Consider the following 18484-nt stretch of genomic DNA (forward strand, 5'->3'; position numbering starts at 1 on the left):
TCTGGAATAAGAGAAAGTAGAGAGAGGGGTACGGTGGGTTTAGGTGGGGGCGAGTGGGCGGCGGATGTCGACGATGGGGGAGGAGGTTGGAGGTGGCTGATTGTGAATATGGTCTGCCTTTCTTTTTTTGCCTGTGTATTCTTTTAGTTGCAGGTGAAATGTAGGGGAAGAAGAAGTATGTGTGTGTTTGTGTGTGTAATTTTAAATAAGACAAATCAGCATTTAACAATGAATGACCGTTTGTTAAAAGTTATGAAACCATATGAACTATCTATGAGGTTTTTAAAACTTAGGGACTAAACTTTAGATTTCAGGATACCACAGGGACCTTTATGAAGTTTTTTCTTTATTAAATTTTGGTGTATCATTTCTATTAAATTTTTGATATATCATTTTTGTGTTAATCACACTTGTTAATGGAAAAACTCGAAACCGAAACCAACAAATCAAAAATACTAAAGTGGAACCGAAAAAGACCCAAAAATTAAATTGAAAAAAACACACACAAGGACCACCAAACCGAACGTAAAAACACCGAGACTAAAAAGGACAGGTTCGAAAAAAGACCGAATCATCTTGAGACCGACCCGAGACTGATTGGGGGACCGCCAATGTGCATTTCTATATTTGTTGTGTTTTTTATTTGGCCCAAATCCTTATATAGAATGTCATGTGCGTACTAAACTTAAACTAGTAAAATGTCCTACAACCAATTTAGAATAAATTAAAGGAAAAGTAACGAAAGACATTATATTTTTCAATTTTGTTCGGTGTTGACCATTTCACCGGAACCCTTTTGGTTTCCGATTGTTATACTGAATCGTAAAATGGTGACCATGTCGCATGATGACGTAGCATGAAAGTCACTATATTATTATTATTTTTTTGATACTCCATAAACTTTTTTTTAAATCAAACATCTTTCATACGATCGTCTACATCCCACCGATAGAGCTACATTTGGCAGTGGAAACACATTTGCGGTGTATTTATGGTGTTATTCAAAGAGTTGTTTGCTATTTGGGATAGGATTTTGTATTGCTCGCCAATTGTTCGACAAAATTCTTAACTTAACCAATAGGGTAGCATAAAATCACTAAAACGAGATCATATATGAAGGTTCATATCCCACCTCCAATTCTAGACTTTAAATCGAAGATTCGCTTGCTACTTTAAATAGGAAAACTTGACACCAAATATTTCTTCAAATGAGTTTAAGGAACCACAATCAAGTATTAAATATTTCAAGGGAATGCAATCAAGTTTAATGGAAGAAGATTTACTCTATTAGATTTCAAGCCAACATTGGTTTTCTTTCTCGAAGGAATGCAATCAAGTATGTACGTATTCAAGGAAATCAAGAGGAAGTTGAAAGTGAAAAAATCATGTTACCTTTTCGAGTCTTAAACCAATGCAGGGATAGTGGAAAATATATGTCACAATATTATATAATATAATGAGGATTTGGATAGAAGTGCATCAAAATTGTATAATTAGAGCTTAAGTCAAGTAGCCATTTACTACGAGGATGAAGGAAACTTATGAGGGTTGGATGTAAAAAGAAGATAAGGAGTAGAAGATGATGAAGAAGAACATAGGAATGTTGTTGAATTACTTGATATCCTCTTTAGCCCTCAAATGAAGCTTTCAATAGTCTTACAAACATTAAAAAAACAATGAGAGCCCCAACCTAAAACGTACACCAATTTACAGTCCACCACAACAATGTTATGTAGGTTTTACAGTTTAGTGGTTAAAAAAAGTGGGAGGTGGGGAGAGGGTGGTTTACCGAAAGTGGGAAGTAGGGAAGTAGGTGATTATGGATCGTGGGAAGTGGGGTGAGGGGTGGTCACCGATCATATATATAGGTGAGGGAGGGTTGGTTACTGGTCGTGTCAGGTAGGGAAGGGGGAGGAATGGGTTTGATAATAGTACGTATAAAGGAAGTTGAAACCACAAATAAAAGTTATGGTAACCATAAATAATGAAAGTGGGAGACGGAGGGAGAGGGTGGTTATCGATTGCGGGAGGTGGGGGAGTGGATGGTTGCTGATCGTGGGAGGTGTGGGTTATCATCCATTTCTCTTTAATGCACAATATAACTATACAAAGTGTTTATTATATGTACCTTCTAAAATTTAAGACTTAATGAATATGCTTTACCATATAGTTCTTGAAGCAACCTTCAACGGGTGACCACAACTCACTTGCATACGATAGATCGACTTGGTAATCTTAGTAGGAATACAAAAGCAAACGTGACAAAGATAACTCAAAGCCGCAATGTCGGCCTTCGAGATTTTGCTCAAGTAAGAATGCCAAAGTTCAGTAGCACATTCAATTTTCGATGAATGGAAGAGAGGCACACACAGGAAAATTCACAAGCGAATTAAAGATCCCCACATTTGTTGCATCTATAAACTAACTGAATCTAGGCAGATGAAACAAGTGCATCAACACGCGTGAGAATAGCTTTATATATAGGGGAAGTGTCACTCTCAACCGTGACCCTTGTATAGCAATCATTCCATGTATAGCTGCTTTCTCGGCCTGCTGATGGTGATTTGTCATAAATCTCATCCCAAACAGCACCATGATCAAAGTGTCCAACCTCATTGATCTCACAATAAGCCTGTCAAGTACATATATTCAATTAATTAATACGATTTCATCTGCTTAAACAGAAGACATATACATACCGCGTTGTCTTGGGTGAATCTTTGCCAAGGGATGGACCAAGTAATCATTCGGTCGCATGAAGCATTGTCTGAGTATTTGCCACGATACACTACAGCAGCCTGAGATCCGCTAGGCACTCTTGGGGTTTTTGTGTGCAAATACGCACCCCATTGTCCATTCAGAATGAAAGTTGGGTATGGTGATGGTCCAATATCACCAAACCAATTGCGACTTGCTGCGTATGTTAGAGTTTCTCCTGTTGCATTGTAAAGCATGCAAAGGCACGTAATCCCATTGCCCCACTGTGCCTTGAGGTCTTTCACAAAACGCAGGGCGTTATCATATTTGTTACCCTCGTTCATCATCTTGTAACCTATTCGTGCCTTGTTTTCCCGAGTTGGATTAAGGCGCATTTGCGCCAGTGTTTTGTTCCCGATTGGTTCACCAAATATGCTGCGCGCCTTACCTGATTTGATCCATGGTAGCAACAAATTAAAACCAAGTTTTTTTATGACAAATTAAAAGAGGCAATAGTTTTCATGTTTTCAAATACCTAGCTAATCGATTGATTTTCAACTCTTTAGTCATTTTATGTAATTTAGATTTACAACTTGAAATTAAATTATGATAATATTAAACATGATTTGACTTCCCAAAACCATAGAAACACGATGATGAGTAGATATGCCATGAAAGCGAATATATATGCCTAATAGAGAAATAATTTAATTACTAATGAAAAAGTCAACTAGGTAGGAAAGGAAATGTACGTATGATGTTACCTAGATATTCTGTTATGGAAGAGATTTCTTCTTCAGACTCGAACTGAAAAATATCACCCTGAACCATTGAAGAAGAACTTTGGAAAGCCAATGCAGACTCGAGCAGAGCTACCACTTCAGACATTGAAGGTCGTTTCTTAGGATCATTTTGCAAAGATTTACTTGCGGTGTAGGCAAAACGTTGTAGACATTTCGGCTGAATTTGGCTTACTACCCTTGAATCAACGATTTGATTAAGGGTTTGACTTCTCATGTGTTGTAGGATCCAATCGGCTCGATCAGTCAAATCAGGACTGGGGATGATCTTATCACGCCAGGCAGATGTCCCGCTTAAAACTTCCAGTAGCACCACCCCAAAGGAGTAGACATCTGCTTTTCTTGAGTATTTGTGTGTCTTAAGGAATTGAGGATCTACATATCCCCACGTACCCCGAATATTAGCTGTATTCACTTCAGACTGCGGTTGGTTTGCAGGTCCTACCTTTGATAATCCTAAGTCTGCAATTTTTGCAGCCCAATTATCGTCCAACAAAATGTTGGCACTCTTCACATCAAGATGAATAATCCTATCCGAGACTCCGGTGCCGGTGTGGAGGTAATCTAGCCCACGCGCAGCCCCAATACATATCTTGACACGTTGCTCCCACGTCAATGAAGAACCACGATTCATGTACAGATGATCAGCAAGATTTCCTTGAGACATATATTCGTACACCAAGATCATCTCTTGATGCTCGTTACAATAGCCCACGAGGTTGACAAGATTGGAGTGCCTGCACTTGGAAAGCATCTGGATCTCCGTTTCGAACTCTCCAATGCCTTGTTTTGATTCTGGGGTCAATCGTTTCACTGCCACAAGAGTCGTCGTCGATCCATCACCAACAGCGCCCTTGTACACAGTTCCGAAACCTCCTTTTCCGACGATTTTAGACTCACTGAAGTTGTCGGTGGCTTTCTGTATTTCATCCAAGGTGAATTGCCGGCAAGGCCTTTCGTGAACTAGGGACATCTTTGGTCTATGGATGCTAAAGAGTAAAGGCAGCGTTCAATTTTCTTTTTTTAGTGGATGCGTAGCTGGTAATTATGGAAGAGATGTGACAATTAATGTCCGGTAAGTGGTGAGGATTGATCAGGTCCATACGTTGTAGTACGTACTTATGCTTATCGGCACATGTAAAAGATTGAAGTCAACCCTCATGACCTAGTCGCATAGACGTAAAACCATTGACACTAATTAGTGGTGGTTAGTATTTATTTCAATAAAATCGTGAGATGATGACAAAATGCTTTCAAGAGAATAGCTCTTTTTTTCACAAATAATCAATAATTTGGGGCAATTGCCATGCGAAATTAGTGTTTGGTAGGAATTTCATCATTTTGGTATTGTCCCAAAAAAAAATCTAATATACAGTTTAAAATATTGCATATACTTCGAAATCGTTTATATTATCGCAAAAAGTATTATAAAAACAATAATAAATAAAAAGGTCCTTTTTATTGTTGGGAGTGATTTTTGAAAGAAACTTTAATGTAAAAAAAAAAAAAAACCTTAAACAGGAGGTCATTTCATAGCAAATAATGATTTTGCAATTGCCCCGATAGAAGTGAATAAAACGGATCGTTTTTTTTTTTGAAAATCCGAAATATTATTGGATATAAATTATATCTGTAAGATTGTATGTGGTCCTTCAAAAATAGAAAACTGGATTTTTATCTGGATTTTTTTGGGCCTTAAAACCCATAAGAATAAGATTTTCTTCATAGAGACGAATACTTAGTTCTAACAGATAAAAGCCCCAAAATAATCATTTTACCCTGCTAGCTATATTTGGTATAAATAAAAATGGTAAACTATACCATCTTATGAACCACATCAACCCGTCCCAAAACTCACATGGGATGGGATCAGTCGCGGTATACTAGCGATTTTTAGGCGTGCCATTGATTGAACCATTGACCTCATGTGTGGAATTCCGCTCTTCAACCGTTAGGCTCCTAACATATGGGTCAACTTAGTGTAAATAAGTGTTGGTAGCATAGGTTTCAACATACCGTTAAAAACGTTTGCTATTCTCGACTTTTTTTTTAAGTATTCTTGATTCCAAACTCTTTCTTCATAATGGCATCCTAACAAACTCATGCATATATACTAAATCCGTTTAGTGTAATTTGAATTTGTGTGAGATAAACATCGTTGAAAAAAAATGGTCTGATGCAAAAGATGTGTTATGTTATATAACCCTACAAGAAACACCCCGTTGATAAATCATATGGCAACGACTTGCAAAGTGGTAAAGAAATATTAGTGATGTACAAGCTTTAATTGAACAAATTGTGGAAACAAGAATACGTATGGGGGAATAAACTTCCTGGGATTTTTCTATGATTTTCATTGAATGAGGATGACAATATATACAAGAATGATGAGACAAACTTCCCTAATTACAGCCTATATTGACGGGACTGAATAAGGATAATACAACAACCACTTAAATGATAATGTCATATAGCTCTCGATAACACTCCCCCTCAAGGTGGAGAATGTATGTCTATCATTCCCAACATGTCAAGAGAGCTATGAAACACTCGCCCACATACGGCCTTCGTTAGCATATATGCAAGTTGTTCCTTGGTGTTAACATGAGGGATTTCTACAGTCTTCCTTTCTAAGTGATCTTTGATGAAATGTCGATCAATTTCAACATGTTTAGTTTTTGTCATGTTGTATCGGGTTGTTTGCAATCTTCACAGCAGATTCGTTGTCATGGTGTAACTTCATTGGTGACATTAAAGAGATCCCTAAATCTCTTAAGATTCATTTTATCCATAAGAGTTCACACACACCATGAACCATTCCTCTGAACTCCGCCTCAGCACTTGATCGTGAGACGACCTTTTGCTTCTTACTTCTCCATGTGACTAAGTTACCCCCAACAAATGTAAAATATCCAGACGTGGACTTTCCATCTGATCGATCTCTGGCCATCAGTAAAACCATTTACTTGGTGGTCTTGATTCTTCCCAAAAAAACAAACCTTTACCTAGTGATGACTTGAGATATCTAAGAATTCGATATACAACATTCATATGTCTTTCACTTGGAGCATGCATGAATCTACTCACCACACTCACAATGTAGGCTATATATGGTCTTGTGTGAGATAAATAGATAAGTCTACCTGCCAGCTTTTGGTACCGATCTCTATTTGCAGGGGTCTGATTCGGGACACTTTCTAGGTGATGGTTTGTTTCGATTGGAGTATCTACAAGCCTACAATTTAACATTCTTGATTCTGCTAATAGATCCAAGACATACTTCCTTTGGCTCATGGATATTCCCTGTGTTGATCCTGTCACTTCGATTCCTAGGAAATACTTCAAATTTCCAAGGTCCTTTAGTTCAAATTCGGTGGACAGTACTCCTTGAAATTTCCAAGGTCCTTTGGCTCATGGATAATCCCTGTTTTGATCCTGCCACTTCGATTCCTAGGAAATACTTCAAATTTCCAAGGTCCTTTAGTTCAAATTCGGTGGACAGTACTCCTTGAAGTTTCACCATTTCTTCTTCGTCATTCCCAGTGTGTACTATCCCAAGAAAATCCATAAGACTTTACTTGGATTTGGGGCATTAGGTGGCCCTTTGGTTGCTTCCGTAGTGCCATGTATGGAACGCGTAAGAGTTAAAATAAGTAAATTAAGCTTAGTAACCTTAATTTGATAATTGGGAGTTGTTTAGTGTTAACATCGAGCGCAATAATGTTCATTTTGGCGATGTTGGCGTTTCATTCAACTAGCAAAGTTGGAGAGTAGATTATCTATAAAAGTGAGTCCATTACCTATAAGTGCATGTTCCTACTATAGTATCGTACTTTGAACTTTTCAATGATGTAAATCTATTATGTGCATAACCTATATATATATATATATATATATATATATATATATATATATATATATATATATATAGAGAGAGAGAGAGAGAGAGAGAGAGAGAGAGAGAAAAAAAAAAGTTCAATAGAGAACTAATATTAATCAAGGAACCAATGAACCAATCCAAAGCGTCGGAATTTAAAGCGATCAACGGCAAAAGGAAGGGTTGTAAAATTTTATAATGGACGCACATGTACCGGATTATAATAAAACTCACTTCCTTTTTTTCATTTAAAATTTTTTTAGGCCAAGTTTTTTATCGAAAAAAAAAACCGAATATATCGTTGTACACGATTTTTCGTCCTCTTTCCATAGAGATTCATAATGATATATAAAAAACGAACTTTTTTTTTCGAAAAAAACTCACTTAATTTTCTTAGTTTATTCAATATTTAAGTTTATTTTTATCAAAAAAAAACTAATTATACCAAAAATATTAATTTTTTGTACTCTATTAATAAACATAATACCAATTAAAAAAAAATCGAACAGTGTACATTTACACTGTGAATCTAAACTGTAAATATTTTAATTTTTAACATTCACAATATGAAAAATCTCGAACAGTTCAGATTCACATTGTGAATCTGAATTACTATTATGCCCACTGTGAATCTGAGAAGGTTCACAAAAAATAAAAAAAAATAAAAAAAATAAAAAAACTTCGATCAGTGTAGATTCACACTGTGAATCTAAACTGTAAATATTTCAAATTTTAACATTCACAATGTGAAAAAGCTCCAATCAGTTCAGATTCACACTGTGAATCTGACTTATTATTATGCACACTGTGAATCTGAGGAGGTTCATAATGTGAATCTGAACAGGTTTACAATATTAATCTGAACATGTTCACAATGTGAATCTGAACTGAAATATCGTTTTTTTTTTTAACCTGAATATGAATCTATGTTTAAAAAGTACAAAAAATATGAGTTTTGATATATTTATTAAATTTTTTCTATAAAAAATAGACTTTAACTTTTTTCATCAAAGAAAATGAAGTGAGTTTTTTTCGAAAAAAAAAACGTTCGTTTTTTATATATCATCATGGATCTCTATGGAAAGATGACGTAAAATCGTGAACAACAGTATATTCGGTTTTTTTTATAAAAAAACATAGCCTAAAAAAAATTTTAAACGAAAAAAAGTTGTGGGTTTTTTTGTAAAGGGTGGATTTTTTGGTATAATCCGGTGTGTGTGCGTCCAATGTAAAAGTGTACATCTATTTCCTTGGCCGTTGATCGTTATGATTTCCGACGCTCACGGTTGGTTCCTTGGTTAATTATGGTTCTCTATTGAACCTCACCCTATATATATATATATATATATATATATATATATATATATATATATATATATATATATATATATATATATATATATATATATATATATATATATAAAAGTTGCATTCATGAAACATTTTACAAAGCGTTTTGAAATGGGGACAAACTTTCTTGTTTTGAATTGAATTTTGATCAATGAACACGTGCATCCATTTTAGGACGAGTTGTACACTCATATTGTCCTCATGCATTGAGAGATGGAATTCTCATCTCTTTTCAACCAGTGATGCATGTCCGTGAGTTGTGACTGACATTACCTTGTTTATAGTTCTAGTTACCATCTTTTTCATAGGGCTTACTTTGGGAAATCCCTTGGAGACAAGGGGCTTTTGTGTTGTGAGATTAGTTGACTTGGAGTTGGGCTTAGTTTCATATTATTCATTGCATTTATGCATTATGATGTTTATTCAAATTTTGATGATTATAACATCAGTATTGTACTTTATTGTTGCAATATTGTTGATGTTTATTCAAATTTTGATGATTACAACATCAGTATTGTACTTTGTTGTTGCAATATTGTTTTTCTCTATATTGAAGTTACGTTTAAGTTAATGAGTTTTTAATGGTTTTATGGGGTTTTTACATGGTGTATAAGTTTTATGAACATCTATATACTTATCTATATACTTCCCGTTGATGCTCATTAGACTCCCCAAGCCTAACCCTATTATTTTGGCACGGCTTTGGAGATTGAAGAGCTTAAGTACTTTTAGAAGACATTATTATTATGTTTGAAATAGTAATTAGCAGTTTACCTTTGCATCTTGATTGAATTGTTAATCTGTTTTTACTTTTTACATTTAACATTTAAAACTGTTAAACTACTTCATGTTTTGGGACGTTATCTACATAATTTTATCTAACTATTTTAAATGATTACTTCAAACTACACATACAAGAGGTGTTTCAGTTTTAGTCTAAATATGAGAATCTCTAGTGCTTTCCGGAGACTCTAGACATAATCCAAGTAAGAAAATGTACGGACTTTTATCAGGGTCTTGTAATTTTTCAGATGCTGAAAATGTATGGTGTTTTTTTAGAGATTTCTAATTTTCCATATGATAAAAATCTGTAACAGAGATTGTTGGAGCATCGTAGTATGTTTTTTTTGGTTTGGAAATAAAACCATATTCCAAATGAACCAAGCATCTAAACAAGTGATAGAGGTGGGCAAAAAAGTGAATTTGGACAGAAAAACCAAAACCACTAATTCAATACCAATATTGGGGTGTACTTGTGATGATGTATTTGATACAAGAACCGGAATAGGAATACAAATTCCATGGAATGGAATCAGCCAAGCCATTGTTCAGCACGTCGAGTATTGCCACCAACGGAATGGCGTATGCTTATTTTTTCGGTTGAGTACTTTTGTTGAAGCCACTCAAAACCATTCACATCAAGTTTCCCAGATACAGATTTCCCTTGTTTCCTTCGAGTTTGTTGCTCTCTTATGGAAGCCCATAGTTTCTCAATTGCATTCCTTTGTTTTGATGTAAAATGGCTTACATTGTCAAATGCGTGTTTCACAGTTATGTCTATCACTGTTTGGCACCTGTCAACAACAAACAACATAAGTATGAACACAGACATTAATTTCCATCTCCAAAACCAAATAATAATATCTAAAAATATAAAAGCACAACATACTTTCACCATTTTATAAATTTAGCAATTCTTTTTATTGTTTTAACAAAAGAAAGTTACCCTTGTAATGGGATGTATGTTTGACCTCAAAAGCAAAAGTGAAAAGATCTAAACCATATTTAAGAAAAAAGTCTAACCATGGGATTTTATAACGCTTTGCTGCAATCTCTAAACAAAGAATCAATGCTGCTCTTTCTAATTTCAAGAATCTCTTTGCTTCTTCATCTTCATCCTTTCTTATTTTAGATGCTGTTGCTTCAGCATCCAATTTTGCTTTCACTTTTTCATCTTTTTTTGATGCATTTGGAATCAAAGCGTCCAATCCAAAGGGATCAGACTCTTCCTTAATGCTTGATTCAGGAATAGGATTTGAGGAAGAATGTTGTTCTTTCTGACAATCTGATTCCACCATTTCTGAATCATCTTTCAAGGCTGCAGCTTCTTCTATGTCATTGTCTTTTGTTGCTACAGGAAGATTTGAGATAGCTTCTTTGATCCTTCCACAAGCCTTTGAAAACTAAAGAAACAACACCATGAAACAGTAAAAAATATGAAGTTTTGATTAAGAATTCAAAAAGAGCATACCACAAAACTATCATCAGTGAAGAGATCATTTGCCATAACCGCTCTTATAGTCCATAGACTCAAATGCTTCTGCTGCTTCTGAGTAAAGATCTACAAATCAAAATGAATATATATTTAGGCTTGCAATTGTCCTAATTCACAATCATATAAACATGAAAAGATCGGAAGGACTTAAACTCCTTACTTCTTTCAAGTCTTCTGCAGCGAAGAACAAAGCATGATAATCTGCCCTCACCCGTGGATCATTACAGGTTGTTGGTGAAGACATTGCTGCTTCAAGTATGGAAAAGAAGTAGTCACTATTACTAGGCTTAACACTTCCAGCCTGGATCAGCTGAATTGCAAGCTTTGATGCCTTGTTGAATTTCGAAGCATTGTTTATATGTGAACATATCTTCTTCATGGCATCTATGACTTGGGTTTCAGAAGTGTCGGCGATCGTTTTAAACCTCAAGCTTTTCTTTGGGGCAGGAGCTGAAAAACCATAACCAGCAAATCAACGAATTTATACATTAGCATCAACGTTTCGAACAAAATAAATTAATATCTACTTAATTTAAAAAATCGTTTATAGCATCAACGTTTCGAACCCTAAAAATGTTCTAAAGAAATTCGTACTATACCTTGAGGTCCGGAGTCGGGAGGATTGGAACGTTTAAGGGCGCTCTTGAGAGCAGGGGCTGGTGGAGTTGGAGAAACTTTGTCGGTGGCAGGATCCAACGGCGGTGGTGCCGCTTGCTCTGGCGGGGGAGGAGGCGGTGGCGGCCGTGCCGAAGGGGGAGGAAGCCCTTGGAATAGGTTACTAGACATGGCTAACTGATCACTGACGAATTGTTCCCAATATATTCGACTCTTTTCCACAGCGACGGCGAGGGAGAGAAGAGTGGTTTGGTGGTGGTTGATATTCGACTCTTTTCCAGATGATTTCTCTCTTCGTCGAAAAAAATCCACATACTTCGTCCGGTACCCAAAGGGTTAACTAATTAGTTTTCATCGTTAGGGTGTTCACGATTATTTTAATAATAATAACCAACTTAGAATTTTTTTTGAAAAATTATTGTAGCGTCCTATTTGGAATTATTTTCTTTTTTGAGTGGTGATTAAGGATTTGGGTATTAGTAAGCTTAGAACCCTTGAGGTATTGAGGTTTGGACTCTTTTGGGGGTGGTTGATGTAATTTGAGTTATCCGAGTATTTGGTTTGTGCTTTGGGGCCAAAGGGGTATTTTGGTAATATGTTCGTTTGGGCTTTTATGGAAATTGTATGTTAGTTCGGGACATTGTAAGGATAGTATGAGTTGATAGAAGCATAGAGTTTCTCGTTACCTTTCCGTGGATATAAGGATCGTCGGAAACGGACTTATAACGAAGAAGTTATGGCCTTCGGAAGTTTCGTGGTTTTAGGGTTTGGCTGGGTACGCGGGGCGTACTAGTGAAGTTAGAGGGCAGTACGCGGGGTGTACTGACCAGGATGGTCGCGGGTGCTCTCCGGAGTACGATGGGCGTACCATATGTACGTTGGGCGTACTCCAATCAGACCCAAACCTTATTTTAGAGTCTTGGACCCTATTTAAGCTCATTATCTCATAACCTAATCCTAATATCTTCAGCCTCCACCCCTCTAAACCCTAGAAATCGTCTCTAAGCCTCCATGGTGGTGTTTTTGAGCTCATTATTGTGCATCTTAGTGTTTTTGGGTCATTTCCAAGAAAATGGAGTTTTGTGCAAGGTTGTGGATCAAGGAAGAGCTTATGGATCTGGTTTATGTGCTTCATTTCCAGCTTGTTTGAGGTATAAAGCTATGACCTTGATCATTGGTGTCTTAGATCTATATTGTATGAGTTTTGGTTCCTTTTTGGCCCCATGGATGTGATCTAGTGGTTTGATGTCACTCCAGGAGCTTTAAGTTGCTCCTCTTGGTATTTCTGAGGTTCAAGGTCCATAAAGTTGGCACCTTTAGAGCCTAAATCCATCCATGCATGAGTTTGGGTCCTTTTCATGTTAGTTTTATGCTATATCATGATGTTGAGTTCTTTTGGGGCATGCAAAGTCACCAAGTCGGTGACTTTATGGTTCTAGACACTTGTATGGAATCAGATCTGTGATTTGGACTTCTAGACTTAAGTATTAAGAGCTTAATGTCGAAATTGGCTTAATGGATGCGTACGTTGGGCATACAAGTCTGTACGCGCAGTGTACAAGCCAAATTGCATGTACGCTTGGCGTACAGCTGGGTACACCCCGCATACTCAGTAAGGAGTGTTTTAGCTTTTGGGCTTCGTGTTGGGCTTCCTTTTTGGGCTTGGGTGTTTGAGTTCTTAATGGGCCATCTGAGTACAAGTGTTTGGACTAGGAAAACTGGTTGGGCTTTAGGATAAGGCCCATTGTAACATCCCAAAATTCATAACCAAAAATTTCATTTTTAAATAAGTAATTATAAAAACCAGTAGTCTGAAACATCAATAGTGTCAATCCATATCAAAACCAGTATATCAATTAACCAAAACTTGTCATAAAAAATATTATCATAGTACAACTCCCAAAGATCTCATATGTGGAAAATCATAGTGTGATACGCTACGATCATGTCGGCTCCTTTCCTTTCGTAGAAGAAGTACCTGAACCAAAACTGTAAACCGTAAGCACGAAGCTTAGTGAGTTCCCCCATCATACCAAATACCACACAATACACATACTGCCTAGCATATTTGGGTGCTGGCCTACCCTTTCGGTCTCTTTCAACTGGTAACTGCCGAGCATATCTGGGTGCTGGCCTCCCCTTCGGTCTATTTCAACCGGTAACTGTCGAGCATATTTGGGTGCTGGCCTCCCCTTCGGTCTATTTCAACCGGAAACTGGGTCTATTTCACCCCTACCACTACCACATAATATCCTAGCATATAAGCACATAAAACACATAACAGATAGTGACATACCAGACAATTATCACAAAGACAATCATATCTACTCTAAACAACTACTAGTGGGCCGGCATTGGTGCCTTCGACCCACTCATACAGGGAAGGTAACTCACCTCACACTGCTGAAGTCCACTGCAAGAAATCCTTAGTTATTGTCTTGGCAACTCCTCGAGCTATAAATACCAAAATATCACCCATTAGCAATTGGGTTCTAAACCATGATCCATAATCCATACTTGGGGTAAAATGACTATTTTACTCCTGGCCCAACAAGCCTCATAACTAAGGCCCAAGTCCAAAACCAATCAAGCCCAAAACTTCAAAATTCATAAAAGCCCACTAATGGCCCAATTTTCTAAATTGGGCCCAACCCCTCTAATGGGCCTTACTCTAAACCCAAAATAAGATATAGTCCAATAAAGCCCAAAATGATGATCCACTAATGCACATAGTAGCAAAGTCCAAGAAAATGGCCCAAAACAGAAATCCCAAACCCCAAAACCAAGTCCAAGGCAAAAGGTCTAAAGTCCCACTGATGCCCCGAACGCACGACGTTCCCTAGTGGAGTGTTGGGCGTTCACCACCGACTCAGATCGCGGACCCAAATCGGAACGCAGGGCGTTCATCGACCCTACGCGACGCGTTGGCATGCTGACTCCAAAAAGGCTTATTAAGCACTTAATGCTTAAAGCCACTCGACCAAAACATGGATTTGAGTCCTAAAGAGCATGTAGGACCATAAAGTCACTGACTTGGTGACTTTGCATGCCCCAAAAGGTTCCAACTTCACAATATAGCATTCCACTCTCATAATAGGGCTTAATCTCATGCATGGGCTCACACAATTCTAAAGATGCAAACTTTATGAATCTACACCCTCAAAAACGCCAAGAGGAGAAACTAAAAGCCTCAACAATGATCACAAGTACAAGATCTCAACTATGGGACCAAAAAGGGACAATATCCATGAGAACCTATATCTATGATGTAGAAGCACCAAGATGAGAAATTTATACCTTCAATAGACTGGAAATGATGTAAAACCTCTGGATCTACAAGGTCTCTTCAATCCCTCGCTTCTTCTCTAAACACCTTCTTCTTAAAAGTCACCCAAATAACACCAAAATGCTCAAGGTAATCTCAAAATGCATGCAAGAGGCTTAGGGTTTAGTTCTTAGGGTTAGATAGGATGGAGGCTGAAGGAAATGAGGGTTGGAGGTGAGTTAAGGTGTTTAAATAGGGTTCAAGACCCGAAAATTAGGGTTTAGTCTGCCTAGAAGAACGCAACAAGTTCCCTTGGGGAACGCAGGGCGTTCCCATATGCACCCGCGTCCATAACACCCAAGTACGCCATACGTACATATCTCGTACGCCCTGCGTACTCGGTTCAGCCCAAACCCTTCTAACTTCAAATGGCCATAACTTCTTCGTTATAACTCCGATTTTGACGTTATTTATATCCGCGGAAAGGTGACGAGAAGTGCTACACTTTTATCCACTTCATTTATCTTGAAAACCAACCGAACTAAAGTCCAAAATTCATAAAAGACTGAGATATCACTTTACAGTCATACCCTTGGCTTCCGAAGACACAATCGAATACATGGATAACTTAAACCATGGCAACTAGATCCGAAATGGGCTAAATCCTTCCTTTCCCGAAGCCCTAAACTCCATGACAACTGATGATTGGGCCGCAGCCCCAAGCAACAAGGCAAATCTGAAACCGAGTGTTACACCCATATATGGGGTTTGGGCCCAATTTGGAAAATTTGGCCATATTTAGGCCTTGGTTGGTTATTTGGCGTTTGGGCCTTTCAGGTTGTGAGTTTGGGCCTTAGTCTTGGTCCAAAAGATGTGAGGGGTAAATTGGTCATTTACCCTAGTAACGGATTTGTGCATATGGATTGGGACCCAAATGTTGATTGGGTGTTGTTTTGATAGTTTAGGGATCGGTTAGCCAGCAGCCAGAGATTTATCCGCGGGATTCAGCAGTGCGAGGTGAGTTTCCTCACTGTGTTTAGCGGGTTGAAGGCACCAATGGCGGCCCATGTTTTGTTATGTAGGGTGCTAGATGTATGTGTGACTCTTGCATGTATGTGCTTGTATGCTTACTGGGCAGGGCCCGATGGTGATTCTGTATGCTAGTATCTGGCTATATGTATATGACTTATATGTGGGCGGGGCCTGATGATTGTATGGTATGCTATTATCTTTGTGATTTTCGCATGTGTTTGTATGCTATATCATTATCTGCTATGTGTATATGTTATGCGAGTGTGGGTGGGGCCCGTATCTCATTTGGGCGGGGACCGTTATGCAAGTGTGGGCGAGGCCCGTATCTCATTAGGCGGGGCCCGTTATGTGAGTGTGGGCGGGGCTCGTGATGTTCTATGTATGTATAGTATGTGGTATCTTGGGGAACTCACTAAGCTTTGTGCTTACGGTTTACAATTTATGTTTCAGGTACTTCGGTTCAAATGGAAGAGCTTGGGATGATTGCAGGGCACACACCACATGTTTTCGCATTCCGTGAATTACTCTAATTTAATGATGTTTTGATAAATCTCAATTAACTTGGTTTTGTGGAAGTGATATGTATTAACGATTTATTAATCTAAAAACGAAAATTTTATGTCATTATTTTTGGGACGTTTCAATTACAATAATCTTTGGAATATAGTATTTTGGAATAGCAATAATTATTTCGGAGGTTCTATTCTGGAATGTCTCCATACATTTTGGACTGAAAAAGTCAATTATGGAGTACGATAGTCAACATCGTACATAGATGTGACATTATGAAATCACGAACACACATTCCTGACACCTAAAAAAATTGTTCCTTATATATAAATGGTATCACATGTAGTTAGTCACTTACTTCGGATCACTCGTAATTAATATTATGACTGCTTCAAGATGAGTTTCTCAAACAGTAACCACGAAGAAAACTTTACCAACTTGTATGTTTACTTAGACAACCTTCGGCGGACCAACCATCATAGTTACACCAGCATCAAAACCAATGTGATGGATCATTTCCAACTTTGTTTTATGGCTATTGAATGTGTGGTAAAAAATTATCATATTATAATTGTTTCTTTAAAATTTATAATGTTTCTACAACTAATTGTTTTGTTTAACCACCCCCCCCCCCCCAAAAAAAAATACAACTCCATGTATTTATATGTTGCTTGTTGTATGTCATCTTTATAGTAGGTAGTGTCTGTCTAATAGATGACTACCTAAAGACAATGTTCGTAACGGTTGTTATCGACAGAAACAACCAGACTCTGCCTATACCATTTGGTATTGGCATGATAAATAATGTTGACTCTTGTACTTGGTTCCTGATGAGGTTGAGGGAAACTCTCAGAAAAGGTAAGAAAGTATCGCTTATAACCAATATAGACGATGTCATTAGTTATTGCATAGGTCAGGTATTTCCGGATTCTTTTCATGGGTATTGTTGTAAAAGTGTGGTCATGTATTTGCGAACAAGAGTTGGCAGAAACAGACAATCAGACCATTTTTTTCTTCCATGCATGCAAATCATATAAAACGTCTGATTTTCAACAAACATTTCGTCGGCTAACTCATGATGCACGTGAGGTGGTTGCCAACATCGGTCACGTTAAATGGACAAGAGCATATTTCCCTTACATCCGTTGGAGTGTACACAACATTGATATTCCATAATTCTTCCCGATGTTATCGGTTAATTAACACAATGTACCGATGATAATGCTTGGTGAGGCAATTTGCGACTACATACAACGGACTTTTGTTGAACACAATCTCATGGGAGGTAAAATACCTTAAAATATTGAATTTTTTTACTTATAAAATAACAATAAATGATAATATTTAATTTTTCGAGAGGTTGACTAGTGTACTCACCTCGTATGCAGAGATGGTGCTTTACAAGATGACGTAAAAGTATGTTCGGTGGCAAGCAACAAAGATCCCGCCCGAGATTTCGTCTCCGTTCCCATCCAACATTTTTCAAGTTTTTGATTTTTAAAACAACTTTTGTTGTAGACCTGAACCGCCACACATGTTCATGTGGGAAATGGTGCAGTCTGGGTATAGTGTGCGGTCATACTATTGCGGCATCACGTTATTCAAACATCACATATTTAGACGACATGGTTCAAGTATATAAACCAACTGATGTGTTTCGAACTACATACCAGACGCAAAATGTGCATCATGTTCCCCTTCCATTTGAATGGGAAATACCAGACCCATTGATGGTCGTTTTAATCCCTATGTAACCGTATATTTATTTTTATCGCAATTAATTATGTTTGTAATCGATTTGTAGTGACTAATGAAAATTATTATTCCCTTAATATTTTTACATATTACAATAATAAAAAAAAGAATAATTTAGAAATAGGATAAAGTTATTTTGTAGCATCCGGAACCTTAAGGTACTAAATTTATTATTTTATTTTGCATTATGAGGGTCCTCACGGCGTGAGATCTTGGGGATCACGTCGTGATGGACCATTGACCTGTTAACCCGCGTTTCTGAAAACTCACGACGTGAGGCATAAAGACTCATGATGTGAGCTCGACTT

General features: G+C 37.4%; 2 protein-coding genes across 2 annotated transcripts; both read right to left on the minus strand.

Moving 5' to 3' along the window:
- Positions 1-2259: 2259 nt before the first annotated feature.
- On the minus strand, positions 2260-4588 carry LOC145132212 (putative serine/threonine-protein kinase PBL22). The gene is made up of 3 exons (XM_079066922.1): positions 3462-4588; positions 2700-3145; positions 2260-2632 (listed from the first exon to the last, which is right to left on the minus strand). The coding sequence occupies exons 1-3, from the start codon at positions 4468-4470 to the stop codon at positions 2432-2434; spliced, it is 1656 nt and encodes a 551-aa protein (XP_078923048.1). The 5' UTR covers positions 4471-4588; the 3' UTR covers positions 2260-2431.
- A 5338-nt stretch (positions 4589-9926) lies between these two features.
- Positions 9927-11951, minus strand: LOC145134867 (nucleolar/coiled-body phosphoprotein). The gene is made up of 5 exons (XM_079069677.1): positions 11599-11951; positions 11160-11449; positions 10976-11065; positions 10528-10907; positions 9927-10298 (listed from the first exon to the last, which is right to left on the minus strand). The coding sequence occupies exons 1-5, from the start codon at positions 11783-11785 to the stop codon at positions 10037-10039; spliced, it is 1209 nt and encodes a 402-aa protein (XP_078925803.1). The 5' UTR covers positions 11786-11951; the 3' UTR covers positions 9927-10036.
- Positions 11952-18484: the final 6533 nt, after the last annotated feature.

This window comes from Lactuca virosa, chromosome 8, assembly GCF_052849685.1.
Source record: "Lactuca virosa cultivar CGN04683 chromosome 8, Lactuca_virosa_CGN04683_v6, whole genome shotgun sequence".
NCBI lineage: Eukaryota > Viridiplantae > Streptophyta > Magnoliopsida > Asterales > Asteraceae > Lactuca > Lactuca virosa.

What these genes read in the sequence shown, in the direction of transcription:
- LOC145134867 (XM_079069677.1), bottom strand. Translation starts at nt 11,785, where the DNA reads ATGTCTAGTAACCTATTCCAAGGGCTTCCTCCCCCTTCGGCACGGCCG. An exon ending in CTGCAGAAGACTTGAAAGAA is followed by an intron (nt 11,066 to 11,159) that starts GTAAGGAGTTTA and finishes TTTGATTTGTAG; the next exon opens with ATCTTTACTCAGAAGCAGCA. An exon ending in TCACTGATGATAGTTTTGTG is followed by an intron (nt 10,908 to 10,975) that starts GTATGCTCTTTT and finishes TTGTTTCTTTAG; the next exon opens with TTTTCAAAGGCTTGTGGAAG.
- LOC145132212 (XM_079066922.1), bottom strand. Translation starts at nt 4,470, where the DNA reads ATGTCCCTAGTTCACGAAAGGCCTTGCCGGCAATTCACCTTGGATGAA. An exon ending in TTCCATAACAGAATATCTAG is followed by an intron (nt 3,146 to 3,461) that starts GTAACATCATAC and finishes GGATCAAATCAG; the next exon opens with GTAAGGCGCGCAGCATATTT. An exon ending in GATTCACCCAAGACAACGCG is followed by an intron (nt 2,633 to 2,699) that starts GTATGTATATGT and finishes TGTACTTGACAG; the next exon opens with GCTTATTGTGAGATCAATGA.